Here is a 21,619-nt window from a genome sequence, read left to right on the forward strand (position 1 = left end):
TGTGCTACAGGCGTTCAAAATGTGCTCCATATAGCCTGCATGAATCACATGGAAGGTTCAGCCACACAAATAGGCTTAGATCACAAGTTATTTTTATTATTTATTTATTTATTTATTGTGGCATGCACTTGACATCAAACAGCGTATTGGTGTTGCATCTTTTCCACACGCGCTTTTGCTATTCTCGTTTGTTTATTTTTCTGTATTTGTCCACAATGGAGTCGGTCAGCAGGCCGGCAAGCACACAATGAGCTTCAATTTCTGTAACATTGTTAAATAGCTACCTAATATCTGTGCGCGCTGTTGATGCGATATTAACCCTGAATGAAGGACTGGCGACATGAAGCTGGTGAGCCTCAGCAGAGAGCTGGAGCAGCATACAGAGGCCGACTGTGTCTGATGACAGAGGAAGCAGAGCCGCCTCACCTCCTCTTCTGCCCGTTAAACATTTTATCTCCAGAGGAGAAATGAATGCCAGGTGCTCTCTCGCGCTTGACAGGCCGGCCTCTCGCGGCCACAGGCCCACCCCAGCGGTGAGCGCGAGATAGGGAGTCTATGGGGGCTCACACTGCGCTTTTTTCTTTCTCCTTCTCCCTTAAGGGGCCATGATAGAGCACTCGGGCCACTCGACCCTAATGAATAACTGACGCGTGAAGCTTCTTCCGGGGGTTCTATCTATCTATCTATCTATCTATCTATCTATCTATCTATCTATCTATCTATCTATCTATCTATCGTTAGCCACTTTTGTCTAGACCCAGATCCAAGTATTTTGTTTATTTACGTGTTTTTTCTTTTCTTTTCTTTTTTTGTAAACCTATAGACCCACCATATTAACCAAATAGAGGCGCCTCGAAATGATGTATATCTTCAAATCTAACACCGGTCTAAAAATCTAAAAAGAATATTTTCAGAATTCTAACAAAGAAATTTGCGTGAAACGATTGTTTGATAGCCTTTGAAGTACCTTCAATGCGTTTTTCTTTCTTTCTTTCTTTCTCGTCTTACTCCGTTTAGAAAATGTGAAATCTTCATAATGCGCAGTAACATGCATTACTCCCATGGTTCCTCTGGCCCGTTTAAATAAATGCGCTGTGATGCAAGAGCAGGCTGTTATTCAGCAGCAATGATCGCTTCCGGAGATAGACTCGTCTGAGTGGGGATGAGTGAGGTAACAGCCGAGCAGACGGAATACAGTAAATCGTGTGTGAGGCAGAGGTTGACAGAAATAGGCTACCTACATCAGTCACCAATGAAAATATATGCAGGCCGCATTTACTGCCGCCATTACACAACAAAACGCCTCGTTCAGCCTGAATAACACCAGACATGATGGGGTAGTCTTTTATTACAAAAGCATAATTTCAAATAAATGAACTTTTCGAATGAATAGAAAAACAAGGTATATAATAATTGTTAAAACGACACTGTGAAGCGATTTTATTTCATTTTATTCTTAGGCTCAAAGGTGAAGCATCGTCATAATTGCTAAAAAAAAACAAAAAAAAACAAAGAGAATAATTGCTGAATAACAGTAACAACTAATACTTCTACGATTACTATCATTATTAATGGCAAAAATAAATAAAAATAGACAACAATAATAGACAATCTTACCTCTTTCAGCACAATAAATGATACTTAATAATAATAGTAATAATAATGTTTAGTTGCACATGACTTGAGGAATATGGAAATCCAACCTTAATAAGTGTATGCGTCTTTCTGTGTGTGTGAGTACAGAGAGGGAACACAGTTTGCCCTCCTTGTGCCCCCTTCATTAGAGCATCTGCAGGCTGTGCACTGGGCTCAGAGGGGAGGGGGAGGGTGGGTGGTGGAGAAAAGAAAAGCAGTGGTTTCTATTCATGTCATGGTGCCTTTCATTGCAGGAAGATGGATTTATCTCTCTTATTTCTTTATTCTGCCTCTCCTAACCCTTTAGGTCAGATTGCAAGGGACCGTTGGAGAGACACCGTCACGTGACCCCCGGTACCAAATGGTCTTCCGGCAGTGGCTCTCAATAAGGACCGGAGCACAAGACGCCGCCACTTCTCTCAGAAATGCAGAAGACAACATACTACGACAACTCCTCGACGCTTTTCGGTGGCTACTCGTCCTACCAGGTGCAGGGGGCGGCAGCAGCAGCAGCTGCCAACGGCTTTGGGGGCTACGATGCCCCGGTCCCAGTGTCCCACCACCAGCCGGCCTTCCAGTCGGCGACCCATCTGGATGTGGATTCGTACCAGCGCTCTGCCTGCTCATTACAGTCACTGGGTAGTAATGGCAGCCACCAGCAGCAGCAGCAGCTAGCCAAGACCAAGGAGCTGAATGGCAGCTGCATGCGGCCCAGCCTGCCGCCTGAGCACCACCCCGGCTCACAGGTGTCCCCTCCACTGCCCCCCAACCCCAGCAACGGTAATAGCGGGGCTCAGCAGCCGGGTGGCAGTACTGGGGCCTCCTCAGCCTCTAAATCAGGCCCCAATAAGTCGTCTAATTCTTCCTCCTCCATATCGTCCTCCACATCGTCCTCCTCCTCCTCACTGCCCCCCAACCCGACCTTGGCCAAGCAGATCTTTCCCTGGATGAAAGAGTGTCGGCAGACGACCAAGCAGAAAAACTGTTCACCCAGCAACAACTCTGGCAATGGTGTGTTAGATTACACCTGTCTCTGTCTCTCTGTCTGTCTTTGCTTTGATCCCCTCCCCACAGTACCACAGAAACCACATGGCTTAGCAGAATAATTACTCCTCCTACACCAGTCTCTCTCTTTCTCTTCCTCATTACTCCTTTCCTCAGCTCCTTCTGTCCTCCTTCTTTTTCTTCCTCCCTTCATTTTCTTTCCTCATTAGCATTTTTGTTCCTATTGTCTTGCCTTCTCCTTCCCATCACCACATCCCTCTTTCCTCACCTCTCTTATCACCATCCTCTTCCAAGCCCCAGATCCCCAGAGGATTGAAAGGGTTTCTCAGACTATTATAGCAAAAGAGGTTTCCTCAGGCATTGGTTCAGACAGGAAAATGACCGCAGGCAACTAGTCGAGCTAGCTATTATTTATCTGTAGCTGCTGAGTTAGTCTAGCCCCATCTGTGGGTTTAACATCCCTAAATATGGTAAGCTGTGAATTGTAAGACATCAGAGGTCAGAGGCATGGTCATGTGACAAACACCCTGCAACACAGAGGAGTGCTCAAGTAAAGAAGTAAGAAGCAGGAAGAACATTTCTATTTTTAACGGCAAATCAAATCCATATTCTAACTGGTAGGAAAAGGAAAGTCAGTCATCTACACTAAAACCTGAGTGTATCTGGCAGCCACCGCTTTAGCTAGAGATGCTGCACAGAAGGACTGGGTGGATGGATACAGTATTGTTCAACACAAAGCTCCCTATCAGCTGGTCTGAGGGGGAAAAAGCATACAAACAGAAAGGTAAAAATGTGAGAAAATGCAGACCTTGAATATTGTTGAAACATTGACAGGATAAGTTCAGTGCCAGCAGGGGAGAAAAGTAGAACAGAGAGAAATATGGTGTTTGATAGGTATTCATAGGTCAAATATTGAGGAAAAGGACCTGACAACGTTGGACTCAATGGAGAAACTTCTATTTGTCTTTAAGCAGACTCTCATCAATGACAGCTGAGTAGTCATGTGTTCAATATAGTAACAGTACAGTGTAGCTAACCTGCTGCCACAAACCTGCAGCCAATAGCTGCACACCCTCCTGCCTTCACTCACTTTCTCCTCTCTCCTGCCCCCCCCCCCCCCCCCCCCCCCCCCCCCACCGCCACCCCCACTCTCCACCCTGTGGTTATTATTTGCCCTCCGACTGCTCTCCTTCCTCCCCTCTCTTGCCTCCTCTCTCCTCCTCCTCTCCCTTTTGCACCTCCTTTGAAAGTCACTGCAAGAAGGAAGATATTAACAGGCTGAATTTAAATGTCATGTACGATAACAGATGAATAGAAATTCAGAGAATGACAAGCAGACATTTGAAATGGAAGACATTAGCAAGTGGGGGAAAAAATCCAACAGGATGATAAATTTCAATATGATCTGCATGTGTGATAACAGACAGGCAGATATGTTATTTGAATTGGTAGTTATCAATGAGAGAAAATATGTTGTGGCATAATGAATATGAGTCTGATATTCATATTCAAAAAGCTTTCAGTTGACTGGGCAAAGAGTTGAAAAGAGATTAGACTGTTTATTGATGAGAATTTGAAACAATCATTTCCAGAATGTCACCGCTCTGTGAGACAGATGATGTGATGGCTACCTCTCTCGTCTCTCTGTCGCCGTAGAAATAAACACCAGAGTCAACTGTTTATACTGTTGAGAGAGATACAATTATGGAGAGATAGGATCTCAGTTCTTACTGTGAACTGTACAGCATCAGCTATTATTTGTGTGAGCACATTGCAGGTGTGCACATAGACACATTTGAAGATTTTCATAACAGAGGTATATTTGGCATATACTCAGAGAGAGAGAGAGATGAAAGAGGTACTGTAGTTCAGCACTGCTCTTTAGTGTGGTATAAACATTAAGATGGGGGGAAAAAACACTGGCCCAGAGCTGGCGAAGTATCAACTGTTGCTGGAATAAGTTAGCTTACTCTAGCAGCCATTTACTTCAGCAGCAAACCAACCGTCATGGACTGAAGTTGTCGTAGCTTTTGACAATGCTCACAGTAAACATCTCAGTCCTCCAGAAAAGCTTAAGAATATACTAGGATAATTTTTTTATAGCCGCTGGCTGTCATTATAATAACACAGTATGCACCAAATTAACTGCCCACATCTGGAATTGTAGCAAGAAGCACCACAGGGGTCAGACAATGAGAAACTCCCATATTAGTCAAGTTTATGAGGAAAAGAGAAGTTCAGCTCACCTACTGTACTTCTGTAGCTGTGCACGCTCACACAACTTCCTTCTATTTCCTGTGCAAAGAAGATTATTACCAACATTACAAACTTTGCATTTGACCTTTACAGATACACTAAGTTATCAGTTTATTAGGAACAGTTAGAACTAATACACCCCACCATCATGAAGGTGCTAATATTCAGATTTGATTGAAACTGGTTCAGATGAGCATTGATTGAACACTATGGTCATTTTGCAGGATGTAGTCTGTGCTGCTGTTGAACTGCACTGCATTATTCTGACAGGTGTTTCTGTTATTTACTCTACCCTCATTGCTATAAGTCTAGTTGGACATTAGAAACACCCCTTAGTGCAATGCAACATATTTTTACAGCATCCACCAAAATAGCCATGCAGTTGAATCAACACCTTTCTCAAACGGTTTCAACAAAAGCTGGACATGAAGGGAAGTCGTGATGTTATCATACTCAAAAGATCTAATGGCCTTAGCTAAAAAAAAAAAAAAAATACAGCTGAAGTTGTGATAAAGTCTAACCTTTAAGTCCTTCTCACAGTGGTGGCAGCACTGCTAAGAATGGCAGTGACTTGGAAAATGAGGAAGAGATTTTCAATTCTAACACAAGCTGCCTAACTTGAGAATTTTAAAACTCAGTCGTCATTATTTCTTCTTTTCTCTGTTACAGTAAAGGCCCATGTTTGAAGCGGGCTCGAGAGTCCTCTTCTGAACAGCCAGGCTGTTTTTGTCTAACCATGCATTCGACCCATATAGAAATGACAGAAGCTAATTTGTGCTTTACCAGCTAATGGCTTCTAAATGATGTGAAGCCTCCAGCAAACATTTGTTTTAACAGTTTTTAGACAGAACTGATTAAAGGATGGAGGATAGTTATGCTAGTTACCTGTGGCTGCTATATTAGATTATTTGAACTCTTTTGAATAAGATTACCAACTATCATCTAGAGTCACTTCAACATCGTTTATAAAGCAGGGTCTATGGCCTTTAGACAAAATAATATGTTTCCTGCTGACAGTAATGTGGCCATTACAAAATACATAAATAAAATGAAATAAAAATTTACAGTTATTGCCTACAGTCACTAAGACTGACTAACAATGCACCAGCTAGCAGGCTTCCACAGGTGTATAGCAAGTCTCTGAATACCCCTCAGTTCTGTTAGCAGTCAGTCTGTAAATGTGGTAAGAAGTTTGACTTTTGTCGGCGAGCTGATTGAAGGGAGTACAGATCAACCTCAGTTCCTGCTGTAATCGTTGTGCTGCAGCTGCTGTTGCTGTGGGGGGTTTGTCTTTGCAGTCAAGATGCAATTTAGCTGCCCTCGGCCAGCGCCGGGGCCTCCGTCTCTTAATAACTGCCACTGTTATGAAGTGTTGACAACTAATATCAAGGGATAATTCAGCCAGCATGCCCGGACCCCCCTCTGCTTTATTAAGAACCTGAATGCTTTCAATTTCCACCAGCATGCAGCTTGATTGTGTTTTATTCTCTCTTCGTCTCTGGCTCTCTCAATTTTCATTTCATCTTTTTACCTCTTCTGCACTATGTCCTTTTTTTCCATTGCTACAATTTTTTCCTTTTTTAATGTTTCTCCCTCTTTCGCCTTCTTCATTTTCCAGGGTTTTTTGTACCCATAGTTTTCTCTTCTCTATTTTTTCATTTCAGTTTCCCTCTATTTTTCTCACTTGGCCTTTCTCTGTGTAATGTTTCCTCTTCTCTCCTCAGCGTCAGGAGGAGCAGAGAGTGGCAGCAGCGGGGAGAAGAGTCCTACCAGTGGGTCGTCAGCGTCATCTAAGCGGGCTCGTACGGCGTACACCAGCGCCCAGCTAGTTGAGCTGGAGAAGGAGTTCCACTTCAACCGGTACCTGTGCCGGCCACGCCGCGTGGAGATGGCCAACCTGCTCAACCTGTCCGAACGCCAGATCAAGATCTGGTTCCAGAACCGACGCATGAAGTACAAGAAGGACCAGAAGTCCAAGGGCCTGAGCTCCAGCTCTGGAGGGCCCTCACCAACTGGCTCCCCACCCCTGACCATGCAGTCCTCCTCCAGCTTCCTCAACTCAATGCACCCCATGGGAGGGGGAGGAGGAGGGTCAGGTTATGACGTCCCATCTCCGCCATCCTTCGGCAAGCCCCATCAGGGAGTGTCTTACTCCATGTCCACTGCCTACTCCAATGTCCCAATGAAGGGCTGCCCCCCCCAGCAGAAGTATGGCGCCCCAGACCCGGACTACGGTGACCCCCATCCCCACCACAGTCTAGTGCAGGCTAACAGCGCTGGCTATGGGACTCCCACCAACATGCAGGCCAGTCCGGTTTACGTGGGGGGTGGCAGCTATGTGGAACCCATGCCTGGCTCGGGGCCCTCCATGTACGGGCTAAACCACCTCGGCCCCACGCCACCCCACCACCAAACCATGGACTACAATGGCACGGGGCCCATGTCGGCCGCCAACCAGCACCATGTGGGTGGAGGGGGCCCTCCAGGTCCCTGTGACCCACCCACACACCCAACGTATACCGAGCTGTCAGCGCACCACACCTCGACTCAGGGCAGAATCCAGGAAGCACCCAAGCTCACTCACCTGTAGCAGGTTTGGAACAAAATGACGACGTAGGAAATAGTGAATATGACAGAACAACACGACGTGACTCACTAACAGACTTACTAACACGTGGGGACTCTACTGCTGCAACGGGGCGGCACGAAAGACAGAACGAGACAGACAGGAGCCATCCAGTGGTTTGTCCTGTGCTCTGTAGCCACAAGGGGGAACATCAGTGTTTGGTGATGCCCAGCCCCACCCTGTTTCCACTGCCTTAATCAATAGCTCCATCAAGTCTGATTAGGGCTCAAGCTTTCACTGTTACCTTGAAAATACAGTTAATTTGAATTAAAAAAAGGCAAAGCTGATGCCTATTATCAAGTCGCAGTGGTGGACTCAGACCATTCATGCTGCCAAAAGAGTCAATAAAAGGCACATTGCTGCCCTGATAAAGTAATGACATCTGTGGAAATTGCCAAAAAATATCCAAGGATTTTTTAAGCTAGGACCAAACTTACTGACTCTACCACTGAAAGCTTCCATCCTCATACAGGAAGAAAAGGAAACCAAAACGTTTAAATTACTTAACAGTGCATTACCAGTTTGTTAACCCCCCCCCCCCCCCTTTTATCCATGCTTACATATGTTACACAAACCTTTTAAAGCAACTTACACTCTACCCTGAGTGTATTTCTTGGTCCCAGGGCAGTGAAGCATAATGTAGGCGTGGGAGACAAGGTGTACAGTCAATTGTCTCCCACGTCCCCCCAGGGACAGTGAAGCTCATCTCGTGGCACTGGTGCAGAGACATATTGGCAGCTGTATGGCATAACAGGATCTATGGTGAGCACCACTGCTTAGTCAGTATTCAGTAGACTGATAATCTGCACAGTCGATCTGAAAACTGGAATATGGACTATTGTGTTCAAATAGCAGATGGCAGAAGGTGAGATGTCAGTTTTTCATTAAACATTTTTATGGAAAAACAAAACAAAAAAAAGTTTAAAATGAAAGGAAAATCTCTGTATAATGTGTTAAATAACTGAAATAACTGCAGAATTATTATTTGCTCGTCATAAAAGGATTCCTAATGCATTACTGAACTTTTCCAAGCAGGTTTTGAGTGGGCGGAGCAAATTGCAGCAGTAGCTCAACAAGCATGTTGTAAAACAGCCTGTAATGGCTCTGTTAGAGCTAGTATGTGGTTTAAAATTGTACTTTGATAATAAAATCTCCCCCCTAAGACAAGCACATATACAAACAGCTCTCCCGCCTGGTAAATGAAATAGTTGAGATTTTAATGGGCAGTTAACGAGGTGGTTAGATTTATGACACTGAGCTCTCTCCCCCTCCAGGCAACACATGTTGTTGTCAGCCGAGCTGAGCTATGTGAGGGGCTCTGCCTTTACAGCAGCCGGAGAACGAGAGAACAGAAATATATGGCTGGAGCTGGCAGCGCTAGTCTTCCTCTGTTCCTTCCCTTCCATGAAGCACATAAAAACCACTGGATAGTCTTCCCCTTCACTGTCTCTTTTTGCCTTGTGCTGTTCCCGTCTCTGTCCGTCCAGACTGAATCACTACTAACCCTCTGTCTCCTGTCTGTGGCAGCAGCACATGGCTTCTGAAGGAGGCAAAATTTCTCACAATCCGCCACAGACCACCCCCCACCACACACACACACACACACACACACACACACACACACACACACACACACACAGGCACATCCATCACCACACATGCTCTCACCACCCCTCCCATCACTCTAACAGGGTTTAAGAAGCCACGAGCTCAAAGGCTGTGCTAAGCTATGTTAGCTAGTCACTCCCTCATACACACATGCACAGCAATGCTAAGCTAGCTTCCTTTCGTTGACATGCATCCACAGCTAGGTTAGCCCAGCTGTTGACATCTTCAAACAAACACATGAGAGGACATGGAAGAGAAATTTTTAATGTTCTTATTTTAGCACATCATCGACACAGGGTAATAATAAGAGTGGAGAACACTATTTATTTATGTTTGGGTGAGTCATTGCCCTCCTCTCTCCCTCACTTTGCAAGGGTTCACTTACATTAGCGGACACCAATGTGTTAACGTCCACATTTTGCATTGTTTTGTTTTGTTCTCACATATCTTGACTTTTAACGTGGATACAGGGTATATATTTGAACAAAAATGCATGTCCCAGAAATCTGAGCTGATGTGTATCACACATTTTGAAAACAGCAGGGTTTATTTGTTTGAACTGTCATTGAAGGGAGTTTGGGTTAACACACACGAGACCATTGCAGCCTGGTTCAGCCAGCGTTCAAAACTGAAGACAAGCTGTGTGTGCGGTTGACCCCAGCTACACTCCGGGCTGTTCTGGAAATAAACCTGTTGTATGGTTTTTAAAAGTGCAGATTTACACTCACGCTTTTCACACCTGGGCATCATTGTTGCACTTAGAGTTTACATTTTGATGGTTAAAGGTAAAAAATAATAATAAAATCTTATTTTGAAGACGGAAGGCCCTCCAATCAAAGCGTCTTTCGCCAATGTGTGTTCAAGTGAACATTCATATATAAATATTTATTTGTTATAGCCAGTTTAAAAAGACTTTCTGTTTTGTATTATTATTATTTATCCTTCATGTATTTATATCGAGAAAAAATACTGTACTTTTTTAGTATTTACCTGCTATGAAAGAAAAAAAAAACAACATTGTGTTTCTTCTTGTCCATTGTACTGAAGTTACATTTTTTAGTTCTTGTATTTTAGAAGAAAATAAGTAGTTTTTATGTTCCTATAATGACCCTTGTACATAAATGTCTTGGCTTGTACAGGGAAAAAGGCAAGGATGGGGATTGGTGACCCATCCATGCATAGTCAGAAAATTTAGACAAACTATTAGCTGGAAAAAAGAACGAGTCTTTTTGGAGAAACGACTTCTTTCTTTGTCCTTTGTAGCTCATTTTTCTTTCATTGTTGAGAGAGTTGTCTGTCAAACAATTCTTTAATAAAATGTTATGTTATTCAGAGCTATCCTCGTCAGTCAGTGATTCTCAGGAGAGAAGAGGACTCGTGGAGTTTTGGTAGATAATTATTAACACCTCATCATCACAAAACCCCAGTAAGTTGAATCTGAAAGGGCGGTGACACTTAGTTAGGCACTGTTACAGTCAGGTGGAAACCTGCCAACAACAATTGCTTTGACTGTCATGGCAACATGCAAACAACCCTTTTCACTGCTTGGTTCCTCTTGGGTACCAGCTGTGGCAAAATTCAGGAAAATATGCACATAATTGCTCTCAAGGATTAGAACTCAACAAACTCTTAAAATAAGTCATGTTCTGAGGTGGTGTACATTTATGCTGATTATCAGCTGTGAAGGATGGCATGTCCCTGTCAAATAACTCAAGCTGCTAAATCCTTCAGAACCAGCTGACCTCAATGAGGCAAGGCAGTGAGGACCAAAGCATGACTCCATACTGAAAGTTAACATTTTAAAGATTCAAGACGTCTCCATTATTTTACCTGAATCCTGCCAAAGTAAAAACAACACTTTCAATCTTGCACAAATCATTTTGCAGAGATGTAATAGGAATTGTAAACAGAGCATCTGGTCTGATGTGACGCGGGAGGGCACAGAACATTGGTGTTGGTGTGATTTCTTTGAGACAGCGTGTCTCTGGTTGAGGGGTGGCATGACACTGATGCCAGGACTGAATAAAGGGTCAGTACCTCGGGCTAAAGCTTGGCATCACTTGCATCAAAACTTTCCCAATAATTCAATCCAAAGCTCAGAGCCATGTGTAACATGTCAGAAAAAAAAGAAGAAACATATTTGACCTTTAGGAAAACCTCAAACCTCCTTCCACTCTGCTATGCTTGACAAACCAGACAGGAGGAAGGTGGTTACTTGTTATTTTGCTGTTGACTGGCATTCATTTACCACCAAAGACCGGCTCCACCGATCCACTGATGCTGACGTCAGATCCCTGGCTGCATCCCAGTGAAAGTCTACAGTCAGATCCAAGAAATACTCCTCTTCTAAAACCTGATACCTGTTGCTGCTTGATTTGTTATTGTCTTGGAGACATCTCTCTGAGGAGGAAGCATCGACTTCAGCACTGTTGTGTCTGTCTGACAGCTCCATACTGTTAGTCAATGTCTGCAGTAACAGTGAAAGCTTAAACTCAAGCAAGGCAGCTTGGGTACAACTCCTCAAACATGCAAGCCATGCAGCTCCAGTGTCCTTGAGCGAGACACTGATTCCCTATCTGTCCTGTCAGCTTCTCACGTGAGAAAAAGCTCTTCCTCTGCATTAACATTGCTCACCTAATTCCAAGAATCGCAGTTAAATTCAGGGTGTTTTGGAGCCAGTCTGACTTCTACAGCTGCTCTGCTGCTCTGAAAATAGTGAGCAAGACTTTGAGGTGTGATTGAAAGCTCTGGAAAAACACAGTGAGTGGACCTTGACTTAAGATTTTTAATATGAGTTGACTTCATGTGACCCAGAGATGGGCAGTCCAGCAGATGGTCGGAGTTATGTATCAGTCTGTAGACTACTGTTTCCTAACAGATGTCTCCTGTTTCTTAGTCTGAAACTCACACAGCGTTTTTGCTCTTCAACTAATTCCGTTTGACTACAATTTGAAGTGGGAACCAAAAGCAGAGACCACAGCCACACATCGTCATTATTTTTCTCTTGCTTGCTCTCTTTTTCACTCCTACAAAAGCACGCTGATCCTCCTGCTTTCTGTGTGTCCTGTGTTGATGTTTATGACTAAAAAAAGCCCGGAGGCCTGCGCCTTGGACCGGTCACGTGGTCTCTAACCCCCCACCTCACCTCTCTCTCTCTCTCTCTCTCTCTCTCTCTCTCTCTCTCTCTCTCTCTCTCTCTCTCTCTCTCTCTCTCGTGCTCAGAGGCCTGAGAGCAGCATAAAACTTGGGACATAAATCAGGCTCCCATAAATAATGGCCGTACTTCCCTTTACATCTCCGTTGGACTAACAGACAATAAAAACACCAATAAGCAGAGATTGGATCTAATTTATTGCCTCATAAAAACAGACGGAGAGCTCGGCTCGGCTTCAGCAACGCAGTCACTGCTGAAAACAGTACAGTTATACTGTAGAGCACACGCGCACTGCCAGGCGCACAGACTGAACTGTGGCAAAGTCCAACAAATATAACTGCCATTCAGCAAGGTTAGGATTTTTAAATAGTATACATTATTCAGAAGTTAGCTATCAGATATGGATAGATGTTTTGTTTTATCATGCAGTAGCTATCCATATGATTAAAACAACAACAACAACAATTATCGCAATAACAAACCTACTGTTGGTAGAAAAATGCCTGTCATTTTTCCTCACTACACTGAACAGAATGAGGAACAATAATTCATAAATTGTTGCATCTGAAGCTTTTCTTTTCTTTTTCTTTTGTGTTTTTTTAAGGAAACAGGCCTAGGACCAATCAAACCTCAGATCTCAATCATTAGTCATCACATGTTAAATTTGACAAAAATCAAGACGTAGTTACTGGAAGAGAAAATGAACGGTTTACCGTACCATTAACAGTAAGCCCAAAACAAAAGAACGGACTGCTGAATAAAATAAGACAAGATAAAATAAAAAGTCCTCATCTTCAGTCGACCAATCCACGCTTTCTACGTAATGACGAGCATGAAAAAAACAGCTTCTGCTCTCCACCAAAACAATAAATAATATAAATAAATTGTCTGAATTCCCCTTCAAAAAAAACAAACAAACAAAAAACAAACAAACAATAAAACATATAATTTAAAAAATAAAAAAGATGAGTGGAAGAAAAGCAGCCGGTGTACTATGCTCAGTCAGCAGTTGGTGTGTGCAGTGTTTGGGCTTGTGTGTGTTCATCGGCCTACTCGCTGCTGCGCTTTCTACTGCGCTCAATGGCGCTCACTCCCACACACATTTCTGCTTTTTCTGCCTCTTTTTCAGAGTCAAATGGCATGGGAAAGAGTGGGAGACGGGGGTGCGAGCTAAACATTTTATGTCCATCTGTCCCAAAGATGTGAATGTTTTTTGTTTTGTTTTTTTCTTAACAGATAACATTTTTTGCACGACACGCGTGTATTTGCCGCGCGTAAATAAGTGGAAAGAACTAAAAATAAAGCATGAGAATAATGACGTTAAAGGGAGAGAGACATAGAGAGGAAGACTGCAGATTTCCTTGTTATTTAGGGAGACAGAGGGGCTGCTGTCAGGCTCTTTGCAGGGAGAGAAAGATTGATCACCGCACTTCTGTTTTTTCCACTCGGGGCTCCTCTGGCCCTCCCCAAAATATCCTCTGCTAAACTCCCCAGTTCCCGATCTTTATAAAAATCTACATGTGCGTCCTGTTGAGTCTGAAGGCCACTCAGCACACTCTCACTTACTATTAGCATCCATATTACCGCTGCTGTATTATTATTTTTAGTATTAGGAGGAGCGGGAGGCCCGCGCTCTCCCCTCCTGTTTCCAGTTGCACGGCGCGACCTCCCTGTGAACTCTCTCTCTCTCTCTCTCTCTCTGCGTAAACACACCGAACATTTTAACACACATCACGCTGGAGAGAGGGGCTGAGAGAACCGAGGAGCTTGCAAGAACAATTTTGGAGCCCGCAGTGTGCAGAGACCAGTTTAGTTATAATCAGACACTATTTAGGAATCTCGCTCCCCTCTCGCTCCAACACACAACTATTTTCAAAGCAGCATAATCCCAAATACACCAAGAAGTCTATTCAAAATTTTAGAAAAAATGTGCACTTACACACCAACAGGCTCCCTCTCTCTGCCTCTCTTCACAGTTAAATCTAAATTTCTGCCTCTGCTCTGTTAGAAGCCAATCTGCTTCATCTGCACTACCGCTGAGTAGAAATCTTCATCATCCTCTCCTCCTGAGCTGCTGCGCCATCTAAAACCCTCTCTAAGTTTTCTAAGTTGGGGATTTTCAGCCTCTGTCACCCTTTAAAAGATTAATGACCTGAATGCTGTAAACAGTAGTTTTTGTTTTTTTTTTTTCTAAAGGAGCCATATTGTAAACGGCGCTGGCCAGCTCCGTTCACCTACTGTTAACCGTCATTACATCACCCAGAGGACCGAAAAAATGTCCGAGAGATGCTCTATTGTTTGTGCGTAACACCGGGCCGGGATGCGCCGACCCGCCGCCCACACGGCGCACATGGCGACCGGCCGCCTTCCCGATTTTCCTCCCTAGAATTTACCCCCCGTTAAGACAACACAATAGAAGCCGCCCTGTGATAAAGCCCCTCTTTGCCACAGCATTTGGTGGAAAAATAATAATGCTGCTTCCCACAGCCATCGCCGCCGCCAGGCCCGGTCCTCCAATTGGCTGGTTTGGATCACATGACCAGGAATTGGCTGCAATTTCGCCCCATAGTTCTTCAGTTTAGCCTACCCAGGTCCCCATACGCTAGTAATATCACCAATATACACAATTATTATATAGCCACCGCATTACGCCATTGCGGTCGGGAGCCTACATGCTCGTGCGTGTTTTTCATTTCGTTTTATTTTTTTTAGAAGTCATATTGTGTTGTGTGCGTGTGCGAGCGTGCGTGTGTGCATGTGTTTTGTTTTGTTTTTTTTATTTTGGGGAAGGGATTGTTCGGGGGTCTCGCCGTTTGAGGGTGAAACCGGTTTGAGGAGCTATGAATTTTGAATTTGAGAGGGAGATCGGTTTTATAAACAGCCAGCCGTCCCTAGCAGAGTGCCTGACGTCCTTCCCCGCCGTCCTGGAGTCATTTCAAACTTCATCAATCAAGGAGTCGACAGTAATTCCGCCTCCCTTCGAGCACACCATCCCCAGCCTCAGCCCTTGCACAGCCAGCCAGCCGAGACCGACTGCTAGGAGCCAACAGAACCGGAGAACCTCCGCCACTAATGGCCTCCAGACGCACCACCGAGCCGCCCAGCAGCCCTGTCCGCCCGGTCAGGCCCCTGCCACGGCCACGGCAACCCCGGCCGGTCCGCTGGCCCACGAGTTCCCCTGGATGAAGGAGAAGAAGTCATCAAAGAAGTGCCCGAAGCCTGGGAGCAGCTCCAGCGGTGGTGGATCCATCATCCCCCCTGCCTCGTCCTCCCCGTCGCCGACCGCCTCCGGGTACGCTTCGGCGGGCATGGATTCGCCCACAGGTCGGTATGCCTGGGATGCGGGTCGGGAGCTAGTATGTGTGTGTGTTTGTGTGTGTGTATGCGTGTGTGCGTGTATGTGCGGTGGGAGTGTGAGGGGTGTGCAGCCTGTGCTTTAATTTTCTGTCTGCATCTTCATTTCATTTCCACTTCCGAAATAACTTACCGTTCATTACACACAGCATAGATGACATTGTCTTTTTCTTACTCAGTGTGTGTGTGTGTGTGTGTGTGTGTGTGTGTGTGTGTGTGTGTGTGTGTGTGTGTGTGTGTGTGTGTGTGTGTGTCTGTCTGTCTGTGTGTGTGTGTTGTGCAGTGCTGTGATGCTGTGTCAACAGGGAAACCATATCTAGACCACTGCATTATGCTGCAGTGCTTTGCACACTCTCTCATCATGCATTTAAATATGCAGCCATTAACGTCTTACACACATTATCTCTGTCAGTTTTATGGTGGGGACGTAGAATTGTGCTAAACGCTGAGTGCAAAGCTTTCACGCCAGCATCCTGTTAGTTCTGGATCACCTATAGCCCAAATTTTCAAAATGCATCCTGTCCATAAAGAATTATTTATCGAGCATAAAGACGGACAGAGGGGGATTTTTTTTTTTTTTTTTTTTTTGCCTCTATCCATCCTGCAGATGATTGCAGCTGTATCATTCTGTTCATTGGGTGCTGTGATATGGTGTCAGCAGCAGCAGCATCACCCTGGTATTATATATTCATAACACAACTGAGATGGTAGCCATATTGGATGGAGGTTGGAAATATAATGGCGAGAAAAGCGACCGAACAAAATACGTCGGGGTGGGGGTTGGGGTGGACATAAGCTACATACGCACAGGATCCAGACTGTACACAATCTCATTTCTCGGGTTTAGGTCATTTCTATCTGCTACACTGACCTCCATAACGATCTCTCCATTTTAAAGTCTTTTTTCCTCCCCTCACTCATTTTTCTCGTTTCTCCAAACACACATTCCCCCTGCATTCATTTTGAATGGACATTCTTGTTTTCTCGTCTTTCTCGTCCAGTTTCCTGCCTTTTCTGCTCTCATTCATAAAGCCATTCTGAGTTTTAGTTATGTTTCTGACAGATACCGCCACATTCGTTTCACATCGACATTCCCACATTTCCCTGCACATTTCCTCCCAATCCCGTGACATATTTATTTTCCTCTCTTTGCATCTCTCTGATCACATGCTGCAGCCTCTCACAGCAGGCTCTCTGCACTCCAGGCTTTCAGAAGAGTGAAAATCCACTTTGACATTATGATCATCTGTCTTTATCTGCGTTTTATTATTATTATTTTTTTTTTTTTTTACCACCACCAAATTGCTCCGCTCTTACAGATATGGCTTTGGCTGCTACTGTAATTGGAAGGAGTATTTTTTATACACTTTTTATGTTTTATTACTGTTTTATTACAGACGGAAGAGCCGTGGGGACTTCTGCTCGATGCTGAAGCAGCTCATTTCTTGGCTGGAAATCTTGCGCGCAATAAAACTGTAGAGTTTTACAGGGCTCCCATGAAGAAGAATACAATTTCAAGTTTAAACGAAATATAAAATTAAAATAAAAAATGAGAACAGCTTCAAAGGATTTTGCACTGTAAATCCTCCTCATAATTTCTCTGTGTCTCCCTCCTTTATTTGTCTTTGTCTCCCGAAAGATCCGAGCCAGGCGGGTCTGGATGGTGGAGGAGCCGGGTCCCGCCGGCTGCGCACCGCCTACACCAACACACAGCTGCTGGAGCTGGAGAAGGAGTTCCATTTCAACAAATACCTATGCCGGCCCCGGCGAGTGGAGATCGCCGCGCTTTTGGATCTGACCGAGCGACAGGTCAAAGTCTGGTTCCAGAACCGGCGGATGAAACACAAGCGCCAGACTACGCACCATCGGGACGGCGGTGGTGGAGGCGGCCACGAATCCAGCGACCCCGGCGGGTTCGAGCCGCTCGAAGGCGCCGATGCCTCCTCCCCGTACTCAAGCCAGCCGCTGGAAGCCTCTGGCACCGGGGAGGCTACATCGGAGAGCGAGCCGGTGAACGGCAATCCATCATCGGCTCCCGCTCCCACCGCCTACGCTAATGACAGCGGGGACAATGCACAGCCCACGCCGGAGGAGGGAGGCCGTTTGAGCCGCCCTGACCGCCCACCGCTGCCAGAGGCATCTGGCTCCTCCGACGCGGCTGCGACTCACCACTCCCCGCCGGCGTTCACCGCCACGAACTCCGCTGACAACCCGGGCCTGATGCAGCTCAGCGAGGCCGGACCCGCACCAGCGTCCGATGCGGCATTCTCTGAGCAGCGGGACTCCTCCATCACCTCCTCATCCGCTCCTCCTGCCGGCTCCTCCTCATCGTCCACACTGCCCGACCTGACCTTCTTCGCCGGGGACGCCTGCCTGTCACCCAGCCTGCAGAGCTCCCTGGACAGTCCAGTGGATTTCTCCGAGGAGGACTTCGACCTGTTCACAAGCACACTGTGCACCATCGACCTGCAGCACCTCAACTTCTGAGAGCCGGAGCGGGGAAATAAAGCCTGGAGGAGAAGCAGACTCACGGCCCGTGTGTGTGATTGTGTGTGTGGATGAACAATCGAGCGGAGCAGGCAGCACTCGGCGAGGACTCTTGTTTAAAAAGCATTAAAGCTTCTCGGCAACATTCCTGAAACATTTCGAAATGAAAAATCTGTTCCTTTTTAAATATGCTTTTTCGTCTTCTTGCTGGTTTTGCGGCTATAATGTAGTTAAAGAAGCAATTCATTTTCTTTTTTTAATTTTAAACATCGAAGGGATTTTTTTTTTCACGATGGAAACATTGTGGATTTTTTCTCCCCCTTTGTCCAAATTTCAGGTATTTATTGCTCTCTTGTTTCTGCTCCTTTTGGTTCACACTGATAACCCTGATCAGTATGCGTGGATTTGTGTCCTCTCGTCCATTCTGGTGCAGCTTCATGGATCCTTAATAACTTCTCAGGAACTGTTCGCGGAGTCCAGGCGCAGATCGCTGGACTGCTCTTAGAAAATCTGAACGGAAGAATGAGTTCATTCTCTCTCTGAACGAAACAAAACGAGAGAGGAGCCCTGCTGATGACCCGAGTTTTAGACCCTAGTTTATTTATTCAGATTCTTTAATAGTGAAAATCCAAATTATTTATTGTACATATATTTTCATAGTGGAATAATAATAATAAAAACACACAAACATTTACACTGTGGCCCATGTCGTTTTATTTTGTGGCCTAGGCTGTATGAATGATATGAATATGAATTATATTAAAAGATATGGCTGCACTGAGGACTTTTTAATGCTCTTAAAATTAATCATTTTACAACAGCCTAAATGTAACACAGAGAGCTTATTAGTAGACATTTTATATTTTTTTAAATTTTATGGTTTGCTGTTACTTGCAATAGTGAACAGTATTTTTATTTTTTATATCATATATAATTATTTTCAGAATACATTTACACACTGCAATTAACAATGAGCCTATTATTTCCGGGTTTGTTGGATTTATTCTAATAACTAAGATACAGTTTGTCACTATAATGAAATACTTGTCATTTTATATTTTTATCTGTGAATATACATTTGAATTCTGGCTCAGAGTCTGAACTGAATGCAGATTCCAAATTTAAATCCACAGCTGTGTCTAGTTTTCCCACACTTTTCATTATAAATACAACATGTAGCCTGTCATAGCCTGGTATGGCCCAGAATGGCTCAGCCTCTGTGTTTACACAGAGATAACCCTGAGGAGACGACTTTGAGAAAGAATGAGATATTTTCCAGAGCAGATATAAAGAGTAGAAACAGTCTGAGAGCACAGCAGGACCGTTGTTTTCCTGTGTCACACGTTAGCTTAGCATGGGTTAGCCTGAGCCTGTGAGAAGGGGCTAATGGTTAGCATAGCATGGCCGTCAGCCTCCATGTGAGAACAGCAGAGCAATGCTTACACTGAAGCCTTTTACTGTCAGTGTGAGAGAGCATAGCAGAGCTCAGCACAGCAGCACGAGCCGGCCTGCGAGCACACAAGCTCACTGTGTGGCAGCGCAGATTCTCCTCTGCAGGGTGAATGTGGAGTAAAGCCTGTGTTAGCATGGCTAGCTGCTCCTCCATTAGTGTGTGTGGACATGATGCTAACTAGCTGCTCCTCCTCCCACACAGTCAAAATGGCGCTCAAGACAAAGCAGGATGTGAACAATGAGCAGTGGCAGCCATTACAGGATGACTGGCTCCCTGTGACAGGCATGGTGTGTGTGTGTGTGTGTGTGTGTGTGTGTGTGTGTGTGTGTGTGTGTGTGTGTACCTGTAATAGGGAGAGTCAAAATGAAAGAAAGATGACTTTTATTATTATTATTATAATTATTATAATCACATAACAACAGCATTATTATTATTATTATTATTAGTATTAGTATTATTAACGACAATAATAATAATAACAACGATTTTGTTATATAATAATATAAATAATAATAATCATAATTTACATATGTATTTCACTTCAGATTTTGAGACTGTATACTCTGATACTGATTTTTCCAAACATACTGATTCAGAGTATTGATATCATTGATATCAGAATATTGTGACATCCAGTTAGCAGCAGAGGAATATTTCAGTTACTATATTGCTGTTTTAAGTCAATATAAAGGACTATACCTAATGCATGTCTATTATGAAAAAATAAATGAAAATACTCTCCTGACCTTTTACACACACAACAGGAAGTCATTTTAGGGTCCTGAACCATAGTTTAATAAACCCTACTCAATTTCAAGATAAAGAAAAATGAGGAGGAAAAAACATTTAAGTTTGGATCTGACTTTTGCTTGTATCACACATTTATGGTGAAAAGAAAAAAAAAAAAAAAAGACATGCAATAAAGTTATAAGCTGACAACAACACAACCTTCAGAGCAAGTCCAGGCTCAGAGAGAACAGGCTGAACTCCCAGTGGTGCTCTCTGATTTTCTTTTTATCATGAACAGAAGGGAATCCTCACTTCTCCATCTGGCTCTCATTTAAACATTACATAGCTCAGTATTTTTATGGGATCCTTAAAATGAGGCAAAGCGTCTGATAGATTCATTCAGAGAGCCACTGACGTTCACTGTGCCTCTGACTGCTGATTACTAATGTTTGATCAGTGCAGTGCAGGAAAGTGAACTACTTGCAAAGACAATGTTGCTCCTTCTGGTCATGATAAGACAAACAAAACTATACTGAGACAAACCCAACTGAGGTCTATGCATGTGAGCACACGTTTTAAACTGCAGATGTGGTTCCCATGGGAACCAACAGACACCAGACAGGACAACAACCTGGTGTTCTCCTATGAGAAACAACACCAGAAAATACATCTCTGCATGTTTTAGGGCTCCATCTCACCACAGGTCTGCAGCAGGATGTTTTGCATCATTTAATCTAAACAGGTTATTATTGACATCATCCAAACTGTTCATGAAATGCTGTTGAATCACGTCCCACTGAGAGGCACAGGCGATTTCAGTTCTCACAAAGTCTCTAGCCTTTTATCCCAAAACAGTGATGACCACGTGTTGAAATGATACTGAAAATATCACATAATACGCAACAGAGAAGCACATGTGTACAAGACAAAGCTGAACAATTCCTCTACTACTAACAGTAATAAAAAGCCATTACAAAATGTCTACAAGTTACAAATACAGTAAAAAAAAAAAAATAAATAAATAAATAAATAAATAAATAAATAAATAAATAAATAAATAAATAAATAAATAAAATAAAACCAAAATCTTTCACAATAAAAAATATATTTAAGGTGTCAAAAAAAGAGAGAAATCATTCAAAAGAAGATCGGGTTGACTCAATTTCCTGAGGCAGGTCTACTCAGGGGTCCTACAGCAAGTGTGTGATAACCTTTAATCTTCAATCCCATCCTTCAGATCACAAAAAGGCCAAAGTCTGAAATGTATTCAGGGGCCAGTCCCAGGCATGCTTTAAAAATGGTCAGTAAACGT

At 44.0% G+C, this 21,619-nt stretch overlaps 2 protein-coding genes across 4 annotated transcripts in view; both read left to right on the forward strand.

Moving 5' to 3' along the window:
• The window catches only part of hoxb3a (homeobox B3a), a 40,356-nt gene extending 32,315 nt beyond the window's left edge, over window positions 1–8,041 (forward strand). For all 3 annotated transcript variants that reach the window (XM_070981809.1, XM_070981808.1, XM_070981810.1), the window contains 2 exons: window positions 1,943–2,646; window positions 6,621–8,041. In XM_070981809.1, the coding sequence (XP_070837910.1) occupies window positions 2,061–2,646; window positions 6,621–7,486 (1,452 nt within the window). In that variant the 5' untranslated portion in view covers window positions 1,943–2,060 and the 3' untranslated portion in view covers window positions 7,487–8,041. The remainder of the gene's footprint in view (window positions 1–1,942; window positions 2,647–6,620) is intronic.
• A 7,083-nt stretch (window positions 8,042–15,124) lies between these two features.
• hoxb2a (homeobox B2a) lies at window positions 15,125–18,326 on the forward strand. Its single transcript, XM_070981284.1, has 2 exons — window positions 15,125–15,608; window positions 17,278–18,326. The coding sequence occupies exons 1-2, from the start codon at window positions 15,125–15,127 to the stop codon at window positions 18,123–18,125; spliced, it is 1,332 nt and encodes a 443-aa protein (XP_070837385.1). The 3' UTR covers window positions 18,126–18,326.
• Window positions 18,327–21,619: the final 3,293 nt, after the last annotated feature.

This window comes from Chaetodon trifascialis, chromosome 15 (assembly GCF_039877785.1).
Source record: "Chaetodon trifascialis isolate fChaTrf1 chromosome 15, fChaTrf1.hap1, whole genome shotgun sequence".
Taxonomy (NCBI): Eukaryota; Metazoa; Chordata; class Actinopteri; order Chaetodontiformes; family Chaetodontidae; genus Chaetodon; species Chaetodon trifascialis.

Excerpts from the sequence above, each read along its gene's own strand:
- hoxb2a (XM_070981284.1), top strand. The coding sequence starts at position 15,125 with ATGAATTTTGAATTTGAGAGGGAGATCGGTTTTATAAACAGCCAGCCG. Across the intron at positions 15,609-17,277 it reads GGGCATGGATTCGCCCACAG|ATCCGAGCCAGGCGGGTCTG; the intron begins GTCGGTATGCCT and ends GTCTCCCGAAAG.